The sequence below is a fragment of the Lynx canadensis genome, chromosome D3 (assembly GCF_007474595.2).
Source record: "Lynx canadensis isolate LIC74 chromosome D3, mLynCan4.pri.v2, whole genome shotgun sequence".
NCBI lineage: Eukaryota > Metazoa > Chordata > Mammalia > Carnivora > Felidae > Lynx > Lynx canadensis.
The window spans coordinates 23,027,474-23,048,441 of NC_044314.2; the positions used below are offsets into that span (position 1 = coordinate 23,027,474).

At 38.0% G+C, this 20,968-nt stretch overlaps 1 protein-coding gene across 1 annotated transcript; it reads left to right on the forward strand.

Annotated features, from left to right (window-relative positions):
- The first annotated feature begins 7,350 nt into the window (after positions 1-7,350).
- On the forward strand, positions 7,351-8,509 carry LOC115498621 (14-3-3 protein zeta/delta-like). Its single transcript, XM_032595430.1, has one exon. The coding sequence runs from the start codon at positions 7,383-7,385 to the stop codon at positions 8,112-8,114; it is 732 nt and encodes a 243-aa protein (XP_032451321.1). The 5' UTR covers positions 7,351-7,382; the 3' UTR covers positions 8,115-8,509.
- Positions 8,510-20,968: the final 12,459 nt, after the last annotated feature.

The window sequence follows — 20,968 nt, forward strand, 5'->3', positions numbered from 1 at the left end:
ATCCAAAATATTTAAAGAACTTATACAACTCAACACTCCCAAAATTTGATTAAAATATGTGCAGAGGACCTAAATAGACCTTTTCCCAAAGAAAACATATAGATGGCCAACAGACACATGATAAGATGCTCAACCATCACTATCAGGGAAATGCAAATCAAAACCTCAATGAGCTATCACCTCACACCTGTCATATTGGCTAAATTCAAAAAGGGAAGAAATAACAAGTGTTGGAGAGGACACAGAAATAAAAAAAATCTTTTCTTGGTGGGAATACAGATTAGTGCAGCCACTGTGGAAAACAGTATGGAGATTCCTAAAAGAAATTAAAAATATAATTACCATATTATCCAGTAATTCTACTACTGGGTATTTACCCAAAGAAAATGAAAACAGTAACTTGAAAAGAAATACACACCCCTATGTTTACTGCAGCATTATGTGCGGTAGTCAAGATATGGAAGCAACCCAAGTGTCTATCAATAAATGAATGGATAAAAAAGAGGTGATATATATATATATATATATACACACACACACACACACACACACACACACACAATGGAATATTGTTCAGCCATAAAAAAGAAATATTTTGCCATTTACAACAGTACAGATGAACCTAGAGTGTATAATGCTAAGTGAAGTAAGTCAGAAAAAGACAACTACCATGATTTCCCTCATATATGGTACTTAAGAAAACAAATGAATAAAGAAAACAACAACAATGAAACAGACTCAAATACAGAGGAAAGGTGGGTAAAGGGGATAATGAGTACACTTAGTGAATGAGCACTGAGCAATGTGTACAATTTTTGGATCGTTATATTGTACATACTAATATAACACTGTATGTTAGTTATACTTCAATAAAAACATAAAAAATCTCTTTAAATTGTTCTAATTAAGACAAATAAGTTGTCCATAAAGATCATAGACTAAAAACATTTATTCATGAAAATCTATTAAATCTTGCTAAGAACAGCTAGATCCTGTGACATATAAGCCATAGCCCACTCCCTCTCCCCATTCAACTCAGGACAGAAGCTCCACTCTGGATGGGTAGACAAGAAGGTAGGACTGTCATCCTTCAGCTCACACTCAAGGGATACAGTGTTTTATTGTAGGAGGCAGCCATTAGAATTTCTCACCAGTGTCCCTCCAGCTACATGTTTCGGGCTAAGTTCCTGGCAAGTGTGGCAGAGAAGTCAGGGGCTCTTTTATCCACCTTTCCACCATTCATAAGACAGAATTTTTGCCACAGGTACAGAAAGAAAAAGAAATACTTAAGTCTCAATTTCCTTTATCCCAGTTCATTCATAGGGTAGAAGTTTCATCCCGTAAAGGTAAAACAAGAGGATTAGAAGCTAGTGTCCCCATTTAAGCACGTTCCTTTTAAAGCACAGATGTCTGAAGAAGTAGACCACTGTCCTAACCCCCCCCCCCATATGAGTGTGTTCCCTTAGTTTGCTGTGTCCTTTTCTAGGTGTGTGATCAGACTGTTAAGAATACTCCAACTTGCAAAAGCAAAGTCATGGGATGTGGTTACTAAAAAGACTGACAGTATTATTTTGAATGTAAGCATAGTGAGGCTTCATGGAATCTGAAGTTGGGAATCAGAAAGTTAGGGACTCACTCAGGGGTATCACTTTCCATCTCTTACACTTGTTACTGACCAGGTCTTGCCCCACCTCCCTGTTTGCTAGGCTCCCCTCTCTGCAGGCCCAAGTCATCCACTTGCACATTTCCTGCTCTTTCATAGTTCACATGGGATTGACTTGACTGCAATTGTTCTTTCAGCTCAGGAAATTTACTAACTACCTTTTCTTTGTCTCTTAGTTGAAACTTTAGAGAAACAATTGCAATGGCTTAGTCCAACTTATAGACTGACTCCTCTAGATGTCTGTGAGTTGGAATTGTCTCCTGTGAAAAAGAAATTCATGTATGACTGCCCTAGCAGAAGTGGCAAGTATGGGCAGCTGGATTTAAAGAGGACACAGGTGTGTGTTGTCAAAAATTCAAAAACAATAAAGATTAAAACCATGACAGTGAAATAGCGTTTAGTAAGCTACTATGCACAAAAGAACATATCATAAACTGGGAGTCTTCAATCCGAAATTGATGCTCAGCCTGCATGCACCCAAACAAGTCATCCCAAGGCAGGACTAATGCAATGCATCCTGGGACTTCACTGGCCTGTGCCTCATCCAGGTGCCATGCAAAGAAAACTCCAGTGTGGCACACCCAGATCCCTTGCCCCATGCTTGCTCCAGTTCCAGTGACTCTACCAAGGCAGCCTCAGTGTAGCATGCCCAGGGACCCCATTATCCCCTGCCCACTCCAGGTCTAGCTTTCTTCTAAGGCAGTCCCAGCATGGTACACCCCAGGATCTTCCTAGCCTGCATCTGCTCCAGTACCCTGCCAAGGAAGCCCTAGTATGGCGCACCAAAGGACATCTGGATCATGTCTTCTCTAACTCCAGTTGTCTTGTCAAGGTAGCCCCCATACAGCAAGATCCAAGACCCTCGCACCCAGTCTGCACCCTCTCCAGTCAGGTACATGCAGTCTACACAGGAAACGCTCCTACATAAGGCCACTCCTTCAAGACCAGGAGAGGTAGCTGATCTACCTAATTCATAAAAACAAACAGAAAGCCAAACAAAATGAGAAGACAGAGGAATATGTTCTAAATGAAAGAACAAGATAAAACCCCAGAAAAAAAATCTTATGAAAAAGGGATAAGTAATTTACCTGATAAAGAGTTCATCGTAATGATAATAAAGATGTCCACTGAACTCAGGAGAAGGATGGTGGAACCATGAGTGAGAATCCCCACAAAAAATTAAAATATGTAACAAAGAACCAACCAAGTGCTGAGGAATACAAAAACTGAAATGAAAAATACACCAGAGGGAATCAATAGCAGATGATACAGAAAAAAATGGACCAGCAACTTGTTAGAAGAGTAGAAATCACCCAATCAGAACAACAAAAAGAAACAAAATAAGTTTAAAAAATGAGGATAGGGGTGTCTTGGTGACACTTTCAGTTGAGTGTCTGGCTCTTGATTTAGCATCAGGTCATGATCCCAGGGTCATGAGATTCAGCTCTGTGTCAGGCTCCCTGTTGAGCATGGAGCCCTCTTGAGAGTCTCTCTCTCTCTCTCTCTCTCTCTCTCTCTCTCTCTCTCTCTGCCCCTCTCCCCAACTTATGTGCTCTTTCTCTCCCTAAAATAAAATTGTTTTAAAAGCTTTAAAAGTGAGGATAATTTAAGGGATCTCTGGGACAAAATGAAATTTCTTATATTCACATTTGTAAGGGTCCCAGAAGAAGAAAAGAGAGGAAGGGCAAAATAGTTACTAAAGAAACCATTGCTGAAAAATTCCCTAACCTGGGGAAGGAAATAGATACCAGGCCAGGAAGCACAGAGTCCCAAAGAAAATGAACACAGAGATCTAAACCAAGACATAATCATAAAATGGCTAAAGATAAACAGAGAATATTAATCAAATAGTCACATGGGAAATTCTTTAGAATCGTCTGATATTTCAGCAGAAACGTTTCAGGCTAGAATTGCAGCAGGATTTAGGTAAAGTGCTAAAAGAGAAAAACTTTCAACGAAGAAAATCTACCCAGTAAGGCTATCATTCAAAATTCAAGAAGAAAGATTTTCCCAGACAAGGGAACTAAATGAGTCATCACCTCCAAGCCAGCCTTATAAAAAAATGTTAAAGGGTATTCTGTAAGAGAAACAGAAAAGGTCATAGCTAGAAATTTTTTAAAAAGTCTATGAAATCTATATAAGGAAGAATTCTTACCATATAGGCAAATATATAATAAAGGCAGTGGGTCAGCCACTTCAAGATGCTAGTATGAAGGGTAAAGACAAAAACAGTAAAGGTAACTATAGCTAAAATAAGTAGTAAGGGATACATAAAATAAAAAAGATGTCAAATATGACATCAGAAACATAAAATGTGGTAAAGGAGAAGTAAAATTGTAATGCTTTTAGAATGCATTCAGACTTAAGCAACTATCTAGATTAAAATAGATTGACATATACATATATATGTATATATCAACAACATAAATGATATATATATATGTGTGTGTGTGTATATATATATATATATATATACACACACACACACACACATACACACACACACACACACACACACACACATATGTATGTCAATGTATATAAACCTCATGGTAACCCCAAGAAAAAAAAACTTACAATAGATACACAAAAAATAATGTGAAAGGAACCCAAACATAACACTACAGAAAACCATCAAATCATAAAGGAAGAGACCAAGAGAAGAAAGGAACAGAGAAAAACTATCAAACAACCAGAAAATAATTAAAATGGCAATAAGTACATGTCTATCAATAATTAAATGAAAATGAACGAAATGCTCCAATCAAAAGGTATAGGGTGGCTGAATGGATTTAAAAAACAAAACCCATACGTATGATGCCTATAAGACATTCACTTCAGATCTAAAGACACAGAGTGAATGTGAAGGAATGGAAAAATGTATTATTATATATAATATAAATAATATTATATTCTATGCATATAAAATGAAAAGAAAGCTGGAGTAGCAGTACTCACATAAGAAAAAATATATTTTAAAACCATAATTGTAACAAAAGACAAAGAAGGGAATTACATAATGATAATGGGATCAATCCAAGAAGACGATACAATACTCATAAATATTTATGCACCCATCACAAGAACACCTAAATATAAAAAACAAATATTAACAAACATAAAGGGAGAAATTGACAGTAAAACAATTATAGTAAGGGACTTCGCTACTCCATTTACATCAATGAATAGATCATCTAGACAGAAAATCAATAAGGAAATACTGGCCTTAAATGACATGTTAGATCAGATGTACTTAATAGACAGATACAGAATACTCATCCAAAAACTGCAGAATACACATTCTCTTCAGGTGCACATACATGAACATTCTCCAAAATAGATCACGTTAGGCTACAAAACAATTCTCAGTAAATTCAAGAAGAATGAAATAATATGACACATTTTCTCCAACCACAAAACTATGAAACTAGAAATCAATTACAGTAAGACAAGACACAAATATACGGCAAATGAAGAACATGCTACAAAACCACCAGTAGGTCAAATAGAAATCAAAGAAGAAACAAATGAAAATGGAACACTTTACAAAATCTGTGCAGCAAAAGCAGTTCTAAGAGAGAAGTTCACAGTGATACAGGCCTAACTCAAAATACTAGAAAAATCCCAAATAAATGATCTAATGTGACTTCTAAAGGAACTAAAACAAAGCCCAAAATTAGTAGAAAAAGGAAATGATAAAAATCAGAATGGAAATAAATGAAACAGAATAAAAACGATGAATGAAACTGAGGGGAAGAGCCAAGATGGAGGAACAGGATGGAAGTTTTTTGTGTGCTCCTGTCCATGAAATACAGCCAGACCAACACTAAACCATCCTGCACACCTAGAAAACTGATTGGAGGATTAACACAACAATCTGCACAACCTGAACCACAGAATTTAGCAGGTACATGGCACAGAGATGTGAACTTGGGGAGCGAGAAGCCTCAGCGGGCAGGGAGTTGCTTTTGTGGGCAGAGAGAGGACAGAGACGGTGGGGGGAGGGGGGAGAATATGGGAAAAGCAGCCTTCCCCAAAAGCAGCTAGAGGGAAAGTGGAAAATTGGAAACAGCCACAGGGACTAAACTAAAAAGGGAGAATGGAGAAAGGAGAAAGGAGAAAGGAGAAAGGAGAAAGGAGAAAGGAGAAAGGAGAAAGGAGAAAGGAGAAAGGAGAGGGTTTAAATTCCATTAAGACTGTAAAGAAGGGGAGAGCAAAGTCTGCAACTCCGCAGCTTGATACCTGGCGGTGCTCTGGTGGGAAGGGTGAATCCCCAGGAGCAGAGTGGGGTCCAGGAGGTTCTTGAGCCACATGGGGAAAAACGGTTCCACTGCTGGAAGGACATTTGGTAGAGACTATTGAAGCCACCTGGTCTGAGCAGACCCGAGAATAGCCACATTCTCTGGCACTGGAACAAGGTGGTTAAGGGTGGAGTCTGGTGTCAAATGTGTGTTGTGATTTTCCATAATCCCTGAAAAGTTGCTGCTACATTATCTTGCAAACTTCTTCTGGGGTGGGCTGGCACCTGGCCACAGTCTCAGGGCACTGGCAGCAGCAGGGTCCAGCAAGCGTTCCTCGGCGCAGCCAACATTTGGCCATTGCTCAGTGAGACCCTCCCGCAGAGGGGCAGAACAGGTCAAAGCCGCAGTCCTTCAGAAGTAAGGGGCTGGGGAAAACAAGACTCTGAGACAAGACTCAGGAGAGAGGTATTACCTGGGGCTTGGCCACGGACAGTGAAAAAGCGGGGAGCGGACGAAAGCTGAAGATAGGACGGGTGCGCAATTGCTGATCAGGGAGAACAGAGTTCTGATACTAGAGACTGAGTACCTGGGTGACACCATTTTCACCACTCCTGCGCATGCGCATAGGCACCTACAAGCACAACACCACTCCACCCCAGTAGGCTAGCAGCGCCAGGTAGTGGAGAATGGAGCCATTACACTGAGCCCCACCCAACTGGCCCAACTTCGCTCTTCAAGAACACAAGTCTCACTGCCCGCTTAGTTTATGGACTATAAAGCACTACATAGACTGACTTCTAGGGGAAAATGAAGTAATTTCAGTCCTATTTCAATCTGTTAGCAGGCCCATCTATTCAATTTTCTTTCTTTCTTTTTTTTTTTCACTTTTTCTTGAATACAGAAAGAGAAAAAATTCATTTTTATTTTCAATTTTTATTTAAAATATTTTTCTTTAATTTTTTACTATATTTTTTTACTTTCGTGTAAATTTTTTCAAATTCTATTTTACTTCCATCATTTTATTTTAGTCTACTTCAATGTATTTCCTTTTTCAAATTTTCAAACGATTTTTTTCTTTTTCTTTTTTTTTTTTTTTAAATTTTTTTTTTTCAACGTTTATTTATTTTTGGGACAGAGAGAGACAGAGCATGAACGGGGGAGGGGCAGAGAGAGAGGGAGACACAGAATCGGAAACAGGCTCCAGGCTCTGAGCAGTCAGCACAGAGCCCGACGCGGGGCTCGAACTCACGGACCGCGAGATCGTGACCTGGCTGAAGTCGGACGCTTAACCGACTGCGCCACCCAGGCGCCCCATCTTTTTCTTTTTTCTCTTTTTCATTTCTTTTCTTTTTCTTGAATGCAGAAACAGAAAAATTTCATTTTTACTTTCAATTTCTATTAAAAATATTTTTCTTGAGACTGCTGAGCCCCCGTCCATCCGTCCGCCACCACCCACTCTGGACACAGAACATCCAGTCATGGATAAAAATGAGCTGGTGCAGAAGGCCAAGCCGGCCGAGCAGGCTGAGCGATATGATGACATGGCAGCCTGCATGAAGTCTGTAACTGAGCAAGGAGCTGAATTATCCAACGAGAGAAATCTTCTCTCAGTTGCTTATAAAAATGTTGTAGGAGCCCACAGGTCATCTTGGAGGGTCGTCTCAAGTATTGAGCAAAAGATGGAAGGGGCTGAGAAAAAACAGCAGATGGCTCGAGAATACAGAGAGAAAATTGAGACCAAGCTCAGAGAGATCTGCAATGATGTACTGTCTCTTTTGGAAAAGTTTTTGATCCCCAATGCTTCACAAGCAGAGAGCAAAGTCTTCTATTTGAAAATGAAAGGAGACTACTATCGTTGCTTGGCTGAGGTTGCTGCTGGTGATGACAAGAAAGGGATTGTGGATCAGTCACAACAAGCATACCAAGAAGCTTTTGAAATCAGCAAAAAGGAAATGCAACCAACACACCCTATCAGATTGGGTCTGGCCCTTAACTTCTCTGTGTTCTATTATGAGATTCTGAACTCCCCGGAGAAAGCCTGCTCTCTTGCAAAGACAGCTTTTGAAGAAGCCATTGCTGAACTCGATACATTAAGTGAAGAGTCCTACAAAGACAGCACACTAATAATGCAATTACTGAGAGACAACTTGACATTGTGGACATCGGATACCCAAGGAGATGAAGCTGAAGCAGAAGGAGGGGAAAATTAACCAGGCTTCCAACTTTTGTCTGCCTTATTCTAAAATTTACACAGTAGACCATTTGTCATCCATGCTGTCCCACAAATAGTATTTTGTTTACGATTTATGACAGGTTTATGTTATTTCTATTTGAATTTCTATATTTCCCATGTGGTTTTTATGTTTAACATTAGGGGAGTAGAGCAAGTTAACATTTAGGGAGTTATCTGTTTTCATCTTGAGGTGGCCAATATGGGGATGTGGAATTTTTATACTAATATAAACATTTGGCATAGTACTTTTGGTACATTGTGGCTTCACAAGGGCCAGTGTTAAAACTGCTTCCATGTCTAAGCAAAGAAAACTGCCTACATATTGGTTTGTCCTGGTGGGGAATAAAAGGGATAATTGGTTCTAGAAAAAAATATTTTTTTCTTTAATTTTTTTCTACTATACTCTTTACTTTTGTGTAAATTTTTTCAAATTCTATTTTACTCCCATCATCTCATTTTAGTCTACTTCAGTGTATTCATTTTTTTCAAATTCTCAAATGATTTCCTTTTTTTCCCATTTTTTTTCTCTAATCTGTCAAACCATTTTCAACACCCAGACCAAAACACGCCTAGGATCTAGCACCATTTATTCAATTTGTGTGTGTTTAATTTTTTAACTTTAATATTTTTTTAATTTTAATTTTTCTACCTCATTAATTCCTTTTCTCCCTTAAGAAATGACAAAATGAAGGAATTCGCCCCAAAAGAAAGAGCATGAAGAAACGACATCCAGGGATTTAACCAACACAGATACAAGCAAGATGTCTGAACCAGAATTTAGAACCACGATAATAAGAATACTAGTTGGAGTCAAAAATAGACTAGAATCCCTTTATGCAGAGATAAAAGAAGTAAAAACTAGTCAGAATGAAATAAAAAATGCTATAACTGAGCTGCAATCATGGGTGGATGCCGCGGCGGCAAGGATGGATGAGGCAGAACAGAGAATCAGTGATATAGAGGACAAACTTATAGAGAATAATGAAGCAGAAAAAAAAAGAGGGAGATTAAGGCAAAAGAGAACGATTTAAGAATTAGAGAAATCAGTGACTCATTAAAAAGGAACAACATTAGAATCATAGGGGTCCCAGAGGAGGAAGAGAGATAAATAGGGGTAGAAAGTTTATGTGAGCAAATCATAGCAGAAAACTGTCCTAACCTGGGGAAAAACACAAACATCGAAATCCAGGAAGCACAGAGGACCCCCATTAGATTCAACAAAAACCGACCATTAACAAGGCATATCATAGTCAGATTCACAAAATACTCAGGCAAGGAGAGAATCATGAAAGCAGCAAGGGGAAAAAAAGTCCCTAACCTACAAGGGAAGACAGATTAGGTTTGCCGCAGACCTATCCACATAAACTTGGCAGGCCAGAAAAGAGTGGCAGGATATATTCAATGTGCTGAATCAGAAAAATATGCAGTCAAGAATTCTTTATCCAGCAAGGTTGTCATTCAAAATACAAGGAGAGATAAAAAGTTTTACAGACATACAAAAATTAAAGGAGTTTGTGACCACTAAACCAACCCTACAAGAAATTTTAAGGGGGACTCTCTGAGGGGAGAAAAGATAAAAATACAAATACGTATATACATACATACATACATACATACATACATACATACATACCAAAAGCAACAAAGATTAGAAAGGACCAGAGAACACTACCAGAAACTCCAACTCTACAAGCATCACAATGGCAATAAATTCATATCTTTCAGTACTCACTCTAAATGTCAATGGACTCAATGCTCCAATCAAAAGACATAGGGTAACAGAATGGATAAGAAAACAACATCCATCTATAGGCTGTTTACAAGACACCCACTTTATACCCAAAGACACCTTCAGATTGAAAACAAGGGGATGGAGAACCATCTATCATGCTAATGGTCAACAAAAGAAAGCCAGAGTAGCCATACTTATATTAGACAATCTAGACTTTAAAATAAAGACTGTCTCAAGAGATGCAGAAGAGCATTATATCATAATCAAGGGGTCTATCCACCAAGAAGACCTAACAGTTGTAAACATTTATGTGCCAATTGTGAAAACACCCAAATATATAAATCAATTAATCATAAAGAAACTCATTGATAGTAATACCATAATAGTAGGAGATTTCAGCGCCCCACTCACAGCAACAGACACATCATCTAATCAAAAATCAACAAGGAAACAATGGCTTTGAATGACACACTGGACCAGATGGACTTAACAGATATATTCAGACATTTCATCCTAAAGCAGAAGAATATACATTCTTCTCCAGTACACACAAAACATTCTCCAGGATAGACCATATAGTGGGACACAAATCAGCCCTAAGTACAAAAAGATGGAGATCATACTGTGCATATTTTAGACCACGATGCTATGAAACTTGAAATCAACCAGAAGAAAAAATTTGGAAAGGTAAATACTTGGAGACTGAAGAACATCCTACTAAATAATGAATGGGCTAACCAAGAAGTTAAAGAGGAAATTAAAAAGTATATGGAAGTCAATGAAAATGATAACATCACAACCCAAAACCTCTGGGATGCAGCAACGGGTCATAAGAGGAAAGTCTATAGCAATTCAGGCCTTCCCAAAGAAGGAAGAAAGATCTCAGATACACAACCTAACTTTATGCCTTAAAGAGCTGGAAAAAGAACAGCAAATAAAACCCAAAACCAGCATAAGACAGGAAATAATAAAGATTAGAGTAGAAATTAATGCTATCAAAACAAAACAAAAAAAAAAAAAACCAGTAGAAAAATTAAACCAGAAGCTGGTTCTTTGAAAGAATTAACAAAATTGATAAACCACTAGTCAGTTTGATCAAGAAGAAAAAAGGAAAGGACCCAAATAAATAAAATCAAGAATGAAAGAGGAGAGATCACAACCAACACAGCAGAAATAAAAACAATAATAAGAGAATTTTATAAGCAATTATATGCCAATACAATGGGCAATCTGGAAGAAATGGAAAAATTCCTAGAAACATACATACTACCAAAACTGAAACTGGAAGAAAGAGAAAATTTGAGAGACCCATAACCAGTAAGGAAATCAAATTAGTAATCAAAAATATCCCAAAAAACAAGAGTCCAGGGCCAGATGGCTTTCCAAGGGAATTCTACCAAACATTTAAGGAAGAGTTAACACCTGTTCTCTTCAAGGTGTTATCAAAAAACAGAAATGGAAGGAAAACTCCCTAACTCTTTCTATGAAGCCAGCAATACCTAGATTCCAAAACCAGACAAAGACCCCACTAAAAAGGAGAATTGTAGACCAATTTCCCTGATGAACATGGATGCAAACATCCTCAACAAGATATTAGCCAACCAGATCCAACAATACATTAAAAAAATTATTCACCACGACCAAGTGGGATTTATACCTGGGATGCAGGGCTGGTTCAATATCTGCAAAACAATTAACATGATTCATCACATCAATAACAGAAAGGACAAGAACCATATGATCCTCTCAATATATTCAGAGAAAGAATTTGACAAAATACAGCATCCTTTCTTGATAAAAACCCTCAAGAAAGTAGGGATAGAAGGATCATACCTCAAGATCATAAAAGCCATCTATATGGAAAACCCAAAAGATTCCACCAAAAAACTGCTAGAAATGATTCATGAATTTAGCAAAGTTTCACAATATAAAATCAAGGCACAGCCATCAGTTGTATTCCTATATACCAACAATGAAGCCACAGAAAGAGAAATCAAGGAATCGATCCCATTTACAGTTGAACCAAAAACCATAAAGTACCTAGGAATAAATCTAACCAAAGAGGTGAAAAATCTATACACTGAAAACTATAGAAAGTTTATGAAAGAAATTGAAGAAGACACAAAAAAAAATGGAAAAAGATTCCATGCTCCTGGGTAGGAAGAACAAATATGGTTAAAATGTCGATACTACCCAAAGCAATCTACACATTCAATTCAATCCCTATCAAAATAACACCAGCATTCTTCACAGAACTAGAACAAATAATCCCAAAATTTGTATGGGACCAGAAAAGACCCTGAATAGCCAAAGTAATCATGAAAAAGAAAACCAAAGCAGGAGGCATCACAATCCCAGATTTCAAGCTATACTACAAAGCTGTAATCATCAAGACAGTATGGTACTGGCACAAGAACAGACACTCAGATCCATGGAACAGAATAGAGAACCCGGAAATGGACCCACAAACATATGGCCAACTCATCTTTGACAAAGCAGGAAAGAACATCCAATGGAAAAAAGACAGCCTCTTTAACAAATGGTGCTGGGAAAACTGGACAGCAACATGCAGAAGGTTGAAACTAGACCACTTTCTCACACCATTTACAAAAATAAACTCAAAATGGATAAAGGACCTAAATGTGAGACAGGAAACCATCAAAACCTTAGAGGAGAAAGCAGGAAAAGACCTCTCTGACCTCAGCCGTAGCAATCTCTTACTCGACACATCCCCAAAGGCAAGGGAATTAAAAGCAAAAGTGAATTACTGGGACCTTATGAAGATAAAAAGCTTCTGCACAGCAAAGGAAACAACCAACAAAACTAAAAGGCAACCAACGGAATGGGAAAAGATATTTGCAAATGACATATCGGACAAAGGGCTAGTATCTAAAATCTATAAAGAGCTCACCAAACTCCACACCCGAAAAACAAATAACCCAGTGAAGAAATGGGCAGAAAACATGAATAGACACTTCTCTAAAGAAGACATCCAGATGGCCAACAGGCACATGAAAAGATGTTCAGCGTCGCTCCTTATCAGGGAAATACAAATCAAAACCACACTCAGGTATCACCTCACGCCAGTCAGAGTGGCCAAAATGAACAAATCAGGAGACTCTAGATGCTGGAGAGGATGTGGAGAAACGGGAACCCTCTTGCACTGTTGGTGGGAATGCAAATTGGTGCAGCCGCTCTGGAAAGCAGTGTGGAGGTTCCTCAGAAAATTAAAAATAGACCTACCCTATGACCCAGCAATTGCACTGCTAGGAATTTATCCAAGGGATACAGGAGTACTGATGCATAGGGGCACTTGTACCCCAATGTTCATAGCAGCACTCTCAACAATAGCCAAATTATGGAAAGAGCCTAAATGTCCATCAACTGATGAATGGATAAAGAAATTGTGGTTTATATACACAATGGAATACTACGTGGCAATGAGAAAAAATGAAATATGGCCTTTTGTAGCAACGTGGATGGAACTGGAGAATGTTATGCTAAGTGAAATAAGCCATACAGAGAAAGACAGATACCATATGGTTTCACTCTTATGTGGATCCTGAGAAACTTAACAGGAACCCATGGGGGAGGGGAAGGAAAAAAAAAAAAAGACGTTATAGTGGGAGAGAGCCAAAGCATAAGAGACTGTTAAAAACTGAGAACTGAGGGTTGATGGGGGGTGGGAGGGAGGGAAGGGTGGGTGATGGGTATTGAGGAGGGCACCTTTTGGGATGAGCACTGGGTGTTGTATGGAAACCAATTTGTCAATAAATTTCATATATATAAAAAAAAATCTAAAAAAAAAAAAAAAGAACTAAGATAAAGAATACTAAAAATGTTATGGAATCCCAAAGACCCTGGATAGCTAAAGCAATCTTAAGAAGACAAAAGCTGGAGGTATCATGCTGCCTGATTTCAAACTATACCACAAAGCTACAATAAAGCATCATGGTACTGACAGACAAAAAAAGACACATGGATCAAAGGACAAGAATAGACAGCCCAGAAATAAATCCACCCATATGGCCAATTAGTCTATGACAAAGGGGGCCAGAATATACAATGGAAAACAAAACAGTCTCTTAAATAAATAATAAATAATAATATATAATATATATAATAATATTATATATAATATTATAATAATATAATAATACATAATAAATAAATAGTGCTGGAAAAACTAAGCAGCTACACTCAAAAGAATGAAACCACAGTCACATCAAAACCACAGTGAACCATATAACCTCACACCGATCAGATTGTTGACTATCAAAAAGACAAATAATAAAATGTGTCGTTGATGATACGAAGCAAAGAGAACACTCGGAACACTATTTGTAGGAATGTAAGTTGATACAGCCACTATGGATAACAGGATGGAAGTTCCTCAAAATATTTATTACAAATAGACCTACCATTTGATGCAGCATTCCGCTTCTGGATATTTATCCAAAGAAAGTGAAAATAGCAATTCAAAGAGATATATGCTTCCCTATGTTCACTGCAGCATTATTTACAATAGCCATAATATGGAAGCAATCTATATAACCACTGATGGATGAACAGATAAAAAAGGCATGTGTGCACACATACGTGTGCACGTGCGCGCACACACACACACACAGGAATATTACTCAGCCATAAAAGAGTATTAAATCTTGGCATTTGTGATAGCATGTATGGATGGACCTGGAAAGTATTCTGCAAAGTGAAAAAAGTCAGACACACAAAGACAAATGCTGTATGATTTCACTTATATGCATAATCAAAAAACAAAACAGTCAAAGAAACAAAACTAGACAGAAACAGGCTCACAGATACAGGAAAAAAATAGTTGGTTACCAGAGGGAAAAAGTCTCAAAGGGTTGGCAAGCTAGGTGGAGGGGTTTAAGTAGCACAAACTTCTAGTGATGAAATAAATACATCTTGAGGATATAATATACATCATGAAGAATATGGTCAATAATACACCGTAGTAACTTTGTATGGTGACAGATGGTAACTAGTTTTATCATGGGGATCATTTCCTAATGTACAAAAATATCACATCACTATGATGTATGCCAAAAACAAATAGGATATTGGATATCTATTACATTTGAGTTAAAAAAAAACTGATATGAAACTCAGAAGCATGACATTAAGAATAGCTTATAAAGTGAAAATGAGGAGGTTGTTTAACTTTTACAATGATTCTTTATTACAAAGGGGGTTCCAGATGGCAGGGAACTGGTTAAAAGTGATTCTCTTATACCATTTTAGAAAGATGACTTAAGTTTCTTATTTATGATTATCAGTAGCACTTACAAGAAATAATCTAAGTTTTACTTCTGTTTGTGAAATGTTTAGTTTTGCTTATGCAGTTTAAATGGTTTTGTCTGCTTGAGGGATTTTCAAGACTTGTGTTTATTTTAAGGCTCAGTGTCTGCTATATTGCCCTTTATAAGTCATTGCCTTTCTTATCTACAATAGTCATCTAAAATCTCCATGGAGGTGGCCTTGGTGGCTCAGTCAGTTAAACATCCAACTCCTGATTTTGGCTCAGGACATGATCTCTCTGAGTTCAAGCCCTGCATCAGACTCTGCACTGACAACACAGGGCCTGCTTGGGATACTCTCTCCCCCTCACAACTCTCTCAAAATAAATAAACTTTAAAACAAAATAAAATGAAATCTCTGTGGCTCCTTCTAGTTCAAAAAAGAATAGTCTACTTTTCAAGGGATACATGAATAGCTAGTAACGAAGACCTTTAAGTCTTGAGTTTCCTGCACACCCACTGAGATTTTTAATACATGACACAAAACAAACTTATTTTATAGGACATTTCCAGAAGTAGGTGATCTGTGCACTAGCACCAACTCCACACCCCCACCACACATGTTACCAGCATGACCTGATAGCTTCTTTGTAACTTAGGAAGAAAGAGAACTTCATATTCTCTTGGTTCATTGTGAACGAACCTGGCTCTAGTCTAAGCACCTGACTTGAGGATTTCCCCAATTACATTTTGAAAGAAATCCCTACTTTTTTTCCTACATGGAAATGCTTATGCATATTTCAAATTTCTTAAAGGTCTAAGAAATTCTAAAAAAAAACAAAAGAAGTCCATCTCTAAATATTCAACCTAATTCTTCTCTTCACACTGCAACAAATGTCAATCCTATAAATAGCACATAGGCAATAATGTGAGCAATTTGAACCCATAACTGGATGAATACATTTGAGGCCCAATGATGAAATTTGTTATTAAGTTGCAACTGTAGGTCTTCATTGCAAAATTTCCAACAGATGTCCTCACTAGGAGCTGACATGGGGAAGGCAGATACAGAGTTGAGGATGAATCAAAACAAAGTTAAAATGGATTTTACCAATAAAATAAGCTGAGTTGCTGTACTCACAAGCATTTCAAGGCACAATGGCAAATCTATTCTTGCCCTCCCCAGATTCCCTGCCATTTCTGACCTAAATTCTGGCACACTTGACTAAATGGGGTGCAGAAACACATTTACTACAAACCTAAGGGATGCCCAATAAATCTCTTAAAAAATATTATATGATCTAATTTACAGCTTGATTATATTTCATTCAAAATCTTATTAGAGCCTCACACTCTTCTTTTTACCACAATTAGATTGTTAGTTCTTTATTTTAAAAAATTGGGCTGTATTTTCCTTCTGAATCTTATTGGAGTCCTTGATATATTACTAGCTAAATGAATAGTAGACACCCAATAAATGCTTATTCTTTTGAATCAAGTTGAACATATGGTCCTTCAGGTTCTAAAACAGCCATTTCAGTATTCCCTGGAGGTTAACTTCCATTTTCCTTAGTAAATGGAGCAGGAAAAAAAGAAAATTACATATATGAAAAGTCAGCAGGCTCACAGAACAATAGATAATAAAATACCAGAGGGTTGACGTTCCTTAGATATCATCTACTGCACTCACTTTGCAGAGGAAGAAACTGAGGAGTACAGCAGTGAGGCTACATTGTCAAGCCACACAACTAATTATGACTTGAGCCCCTTTCTCCGCTCTCAGCATTCCAATTACTGCATCATTACTTAAAAAGACAAAAGAAAAGGAAAAAGAAAAAAACCTGGATCTTGCTCTGGAGTCATTCCCCTGCAGTTTTCTCAACTCCTTGAGGACTAGTGATTTGCAGTGTCTTCAAAGTACTTTCTTTCAACAGGCCTTCAGAAAGACTTGAATGTCTCAATTCATTTGTCTCGCTTTCCATGATACCAAGCCACTCTCTGAATTCTGCCATCACAACTGCGCTTCCTATTTCATATGTGAAGCAGTGTAGTTCTTATTGTTTCTGCCTACCTAAACAAGCTTAAAAGTTAGGACACATTCCCAGTACTAATACTCACTAGGATGGATTCTCAGGCTTAGTGAAAGGGTGAGTAATCCTGGAGAGTTCCTGCTTTAAAAGTTTCTCCTGCACTAGGGTGAGGATCAATCTAGGATCAGGTAAATGTCATGGAAACCTCAAGCCTCTATCAACCAAATAGTAAGAGGCAAGGGCAGAAGACTTTCCATCAAAAAGGAAATGCATTTGGGGCACCTGGGTGGCTCAGTTGGTTAAGCGTCTGACTTTGCCTTGGGTCATGATCTCACAGTTTGTGAGATTCAACCACAGTTTGTGGATTCATCAGGCTCTATGCTGACAGCTCAGAGCTTGGAGCCTGCTTCAGATTCTGTATCTCCCTCTCTCTCTGCCCCTCCCCTGCTTGTGCTATCTCTCTTTCTTTCTCTCTCAAAAAAAAACTTCTTTAAAAAAAAATAAGGAAATACATTTGAACAGGAATAGGAAGAGGATAGAAATGGCAAACTTATTACATGCAAACTTGGCAACTTTCGTTTACCCAGATTGTTAGGTATTTCTGAAATGCTCATTTTCCATCACAGATTCTTTGCAAGGAAAACATTTCTAATGATAGCAGTTTGAGAGGTTCTGAGGAGGTAAGAGTTTTTAATGGTAATTGGTCCTTTCTCATCACTCTAATGTGTAATGGGATTCTTACACCATGTAACAACATTTTCCGTCCAGGCTTGACACGGTAGTGTGGTGAGCATTAATTAAACCCTACCCTTGTGCTTCAATTAGTGGATCATGATGTTGGCTCATCAGAGGAACTATGTCTTTACAGAGCATTAAAGACTGTGGAAGTCCAAAGCATGCATGTTGATTGCACATTGTCTGGGGATCCCAGTTAGCCATCCTAACATGAAGAGACCCCACTCCTAAGTAAAGAAAAGTGGGATGTAGATTTTGAGAGCAGACAAATTGTTGATGGCAGAATAACAGACACCAAATGTAATGGAAGCTACAAAACCAGATTTGCAGAGATTTCATCTACAAGAAAAAGAAGGAAAAGCGAGAAGAGATTTCTCTTTGGTGGTATAACTTAATTTGGTCTCATAATACTGGCATTGATATCATTGTTAGTACTTTCTTCCTTCAAACTCAAGCAAAAGCAAGAGTATTTATTTAATATGTTCTAAAAAGGACATTTCACAGCCAGCTCTTAAAGTAGAATATGTTATAAATCAGGGGAATGATTGTCCTAAATGACAATAATCATTTTATCACAAGATCATCAGGGTGGAGTACTCTGAATCCATGTTGAATTTCCAATATAGCAAAGCTCTTCAATAATCTGTATTTAGGTCCACTGACCTGACTCAATAAATCTAAATCTTGTCTCAGTCACTGTTGGTATGTGATTCTGGAAAAAGCAGTGCCATAAGAACTTCAACACAGAAATGACTTACTTCTCAGCCTTAGGGTAAAAATAAACACAGCTGTCCCAGATCAATGGCATATCTAAATACGTACATGGGAAAGTTTTATCAGAATGCCATTTACAACAGTATCTGAAAGATCTCTTTTGAGGAAGTATTTCTGCTCACTTCCATAGCTCTAGATCAGTTCTGTTCCCCAGGTGCTCCAGAACTTTGTGTTGAGCCTAGCCTCTGACTCAGCAGTCACCTTGGAAAGGGTACCCAAACTATGAAATAGATCCATCACTCCTGATTTTTACCTCATTCTTTCCCTGAAATGACTACTCTGGGACTCAGTCTTCCCTAGTCATGAACTTTGATTATGCAGTTAATGTTGTTCTATTGCTAGTCTCCTCTTCCTCGTATCCAGCTCTAGGTATCCCCAAACAACATTGCTGCTCTCCTCCTCATAGGTTTCTCTGAGAATTACATTTCTTAATCTTTCCAGATGCACTCTATCTGCTGTTTGCAAACCGAATAACTCAGAGGAATGTGATGATTAACAAATACTTGTTGAAGGAATGAACAAAATAACTGAATGAATGAATGAATGAATGAATGAATACCAAGAGCACTGGGTTGTGATTAGGAGACCTGGTTCAAGTCCTGACTTAACCACACTGTGGCTATAGGATCTTGAACTACAGTTAATTTTTTGAACCTCAGTGTCTTAGTCCATTCAGGCTGCTGTATCAAAATATGATTGACCAGGTGCTTAAAACAATAGACACTTATTCTCTATAGCCCTAGATCAAGGCACTGACAAATTCTGTTCCGAGTTTGCAGAGGGCTGCCTTCTCACTGTGTCAACACATGGTGAAGAAGGGAAACTCTGGTGCTTCTTCTTAAGAAATCCAATTCTCTTCTGTGGGCTCTACACTCATGGCCTCACCTAAACGTAATCACCTCCCAATACCATATCACTGAGGCTTAGGGCTTCAAAATATAAATCTTGAGGAGGAGACACAAATACCCATTCCATAACACTCATATTCCTTTTTTCTTTTAACAATAAAATGAGTATAAATACCTCCTCTACTTGTCTCACACTTGAGGTGAATCTGACCATATGTTTTTAAAACTATAAAGTGCAACCAAAATATTCTATTGTTATTATTAGAGAACCTTACATATGAGCTTTCATTCAGTTAATATTCATTGAGTGCTTCCTGAGCAAACTTCTACAAAGCCAAAAACAAGCAGTGGCCTCAGCCTTCAAAAGGGTTTAGTCCACAGAAGAGACCAAGAAAAAATAAAAAATCACACTAAGTCATTTCTTGTCTAAAGGTGTCCCAGTCCTAGAGAAGTAAAGATATTTCCAGACAGAACAATTTGAAAAACAGAACCTGGAACCATTTGTCATTCTATTTGACACTGTTCCCTCTGTTTATAATATTCCCTTGTTCTCCATCCTCCACCCCCTTAATGCCTACACCTGCAAAAGTTTGACTTATCTTTTCACACCTAGCCCAGACATGATCTCTGAGGGTTTTGTGTCACAGTAACAGATTACATGGGGGTTGGAGACAGTGGTCAGCAAGGAGGCTATAAATGTGATTACTCAATGGCAGATAGCCTGATACCACAGGATGTAATATAACCAAATATAACCAAGACATTACCACCACGCAAATGGCAGAGAAGTGGAACATTCATTCATTAAAAAAAAAGTTCAGACACTTTCCAGGTGCTGTATTAGACACAGGGAAACTTACATCTTATTGGAAAATGTCAGACTATGCATGTTAAACTAAAAAATATATTTGAAAAATATAGTGTCAGAATTATACCAAGTGGGAAATGAAAGTTATATTTTATATCTGGGACATGTGAACGTATTGTATAGGAAATTTCCGTCAATTTGGAATGCACTACTGAGGAGTTATTCAAAGGAACAAGATCCCAATCTAGTTCACAGCCATAAACAACCCATACCATAGCTGAATTACGATAGAGAGTCAATATGTACAACCTCTAATGCACGGGACACACTGCAGGGTTGCAGGGCTGGGGGTATAAAGACAAAGGCATACTCCATACCATCACAGAGCTTACACTGTAATGCAGCAAAGCCCAGATTTTAAATTTCAAAGACTAAAAAAAAATCTTTAAATATTAACTGAGATCAGTATCATTCTATTCTATAGAATACTTTCAGGGGTGCCTGGGTGGCTCAGTCGGTTAATCATCTGACTTCAGCTCAGGTCATGATCTCATGGTCCGTGAGTTTGAGCCCCGCGTCGGGCTCTGTGCTGCCAGCTCAGAGCCTGGAGCCTGCTTCGGATTCTGTGTCTCCCTCTCTC

Excerpts from the sequence above, each read along its gene's own strand:
- LOC115498621 (XM_032595430.1), top strand. The coding sequence starts at position 7,383 with ATGGATAAAAATGAGCTGGTGCAGAAGGCCAAGCCGGCCGAGCAGGCT.